Source organism: Nicotiana tomentosiformis, chromosome 11, assembly GCF_000390325.3.
Source record: "Nicotiana tomentosiformis chromosome 11, ASM39032v3, whole genome shotgun sequence".
NCBI lineage: Eukaryota > Viridiplantae > Streptophyta > Magnoliopsida > Solanales > Solanaceae > Nicotiana > Nicotiana tomentosiformis.
This window is the reverse complement of record NC_090822.1, coordinates 114,784,603-114,787,146: the sequence shown is the minus strand read 5'-3', so window position 1 is coordinate 114,787,146 and position 2,544 is coordinate 114,784,603. Positions and strand designations below refer to the sequence as shown.

Here is a 2,544-nt window from a genome sequence, read left to right as displayed (position 1 = left end):
AATCAACCCTTGGGTGCAGACAAGTTCGGAAATATAGCTCCCATGCCTGGGAGACCACTTGGCGATTATGCTAGACTGGTCTACAATCAAGGTTTATCAAGTGTTAGACCACCTCCAATTGCAGCAAACAATTTCAAGTTGAAGCAAGGGTTGCTTCAAACCCTTCAGAATTGTTGTGTCTTCAGAGGGAAGCCAAATGAAGACCCAAATACACATCTAATGGACTTCGAGGAGATTATGCACACATTTCAATACAATGGTGTGTCACAAGATGCAGTGTACTTAAGGGCATTCCCATTCACACTCAAAGATGATGCAAAGTAGTGGCTTCGAAGCTTGCCCACGGAATCAATTAGAACTTGGGATGAGATGACCAGATGATTCCTTGATAAATATTTCTCCTCAGCTAAAACGGGCAAGTTTAGAAGAGAAATCCATTACATCTGCAAGAAATATACGGAAACTATTTTTGAAGCATGTGAGAGGTTTAAGGAGATTGTTCGAAAGTGTCAACATAGCGGAGTTGAACTCTGGATACAACTCCAGGACTTTTGGGATGGATTGACGCCGGCCTTAGGTAGAACATTGAGCATTGCAACTGGAGGCCCGTTGATGAAAAAAATTCAAGAGGAGGTAATTACAATTCTTGATGAGTTATCTGAAGATGCTAATCAATGGCCCTCTGAGAGTGCTGAAAGAAGAAGATCAACGGGTGTTTACCAGGTTGATGCTAACACATCTGTACAGGTACAGCTTGATGCTATCACTAAAGAAATAAGGAAGCTGACCTTAGCCTCAATACAAAGTGAGCCTCATGCAGCTTGTGATATATGTGGAAGAGGACACCCTACTTATGAGTGTTAAGCCTCAATTGAGGAAGTGAATGTTGTGGAAAATTACAATTTCAATGCAATGGGTCAGAGGCACCCCGATTTTTAATGGAGTTCACCTGGAGGTACTGCGAATGCTTAGCAACAAAACAACTCTAGATCCCAGGGACAAAGAGCTCCAGCATACCACAATCAGTAGAGGCAACAATTTCAACCTCAACAGCTCATTCAACCTGGTCTAGAAGATCTAATGAAGGCCTTCAATATTAAGACATATGAGAGGATGGACGCCCATGGAGCAACTATCAAAGATTTGGGCACATCTTTTCGAAACCTGGAGAGACAATTGCAACAATATTATCTGAGAGGGCTCCAGGCACTCTCCCCGCTGAAACTGAAAGAAACCCCAAAGAAATAGTAAATGTTGTAACTCTGAAAAGTGGGCAAGTGCTGAAAGATACGATCCCAATCCAAAATGAGGTGCAACTTGAAAAAGAAAGTGGGGAGCAGCTGAAAAATGATGTTGATAAAAAGAAGAAAGGCCCGATGAAAATGGGGAAGAAGAAGAAGAAAGAACAATCAAGAAGGGAGGAACCTGAGGATAGCTAGCATATGCATGTTTTACCTTTCCCTCAAAAGCTATATCTAGAAAAGATGGACAAGCAATTTGAGAGATTTTTGGATATGCTTAAACAGGTTCATGTAAATTTTCCATTCACAGAAGTGCTCTCACAAATGCCTGCTTATGCCAAATTCTTGAAGGAAATCTTGACAAAGAAGAGGAAGATAGAAGAGACCTCGGTGGTCAAGCTCACAAATCATTGCAGTGCGATCTTACAAAATAAACTCCCACAAAAGTGTGGGGATCTAGGGAGTTTTACTATACCTTGCTCTGTAGGAACTATTCATTTTGATAAATTATTGTGTGATTTTGGCGCCTCAATTAATTTAATACCTCTATCTAATTACGGGAAACTAGAGATGAAAATTGGAGAGATAAGGTCTACGCTAATATCATTGCAGCTGGCAGACCAAACGACTTTAATACTCGAGGGGATAGTGGAAGATGTGTTAGTTCGGGTGGATAAGTTCGCATTTTCTGTGAATTTTATAGTGGTGAAAATGGAGAAAAACAAGGAGGTCCCCCTCATCCTAGGAAGACCATTCTTAGTGACGGGTAGAGCTATATTAGATATACACGAGAGGAAACTCATGCTGAGAGTGGGTGAGGAGACGGTGACTTTCAAGATGGATATAGAAAAGGAGGTGAAAAAGGAAAAACCAGTTGCGAGTGTTGAGTGAAAAGTGAAAGGCTCAAAAGAAAAGGCTGCGGCGAGTGAGAAAGATAAGTGTGGGGTTGTGGGGTGTACCCCAAGAAGGCTAAGAAGAAGTTGTCTGCATGGATGTGCACAATAGTTCAAAGGAGAGGAATGAAACCCGACTTTGACTCAAACCTCGACTTGATGTTCAGGGAAGTTTTCTTTACCTTATGCTTTTTAATTGTGAGTCATTGGGACATGCCACAACTTAAAGTGTGGCGTGGGGGGATATGTTGTATGTATGTATGTATATATGTATGTGTGTGTGTATGTGTATGTATGTATGTATGTATGTATGTATGTATGTATGTATGTATGTATGTATGTATGTATATTAGTTTTAGTTTTTGTTAGTTGTAGTAGTTAGAGATAGAAAATAATTGAAAAAATCCATA

The 2,544-nt window shown here is 40.5% G+C and overlaps 1 protein-coding gene across 1 annotated transcript; it reads left to right on the top strand.

The window, feature by feature from the left end:
* The first annotated feature begins 1,484 nt into the window (after positions 1–1,484).
* On the top strand, positions 1,485–2,132 carry LOC138902055 (uncharacterized). The gene has a single exon (XM_070189867.1). The coding sequence runs from the start codon at positions 1,485–1,487 to the stop codon at positions 2,130–2,132; it is 648 nt and encodes a 215-aa protein (XP_070045968.1).
* Positions 2,133–2,544: the final 412 nt, after the last annotated feature.

Excerpts from the sequence above, each read along its gene's own strand:
- LOC138902055 (XM_070189867.1), top strand. The coding sequence starts at position 1,485 with ATGGACAAGCAATTTGAGAGATTTTTGGATATGCTTAAACAGGTTCAT.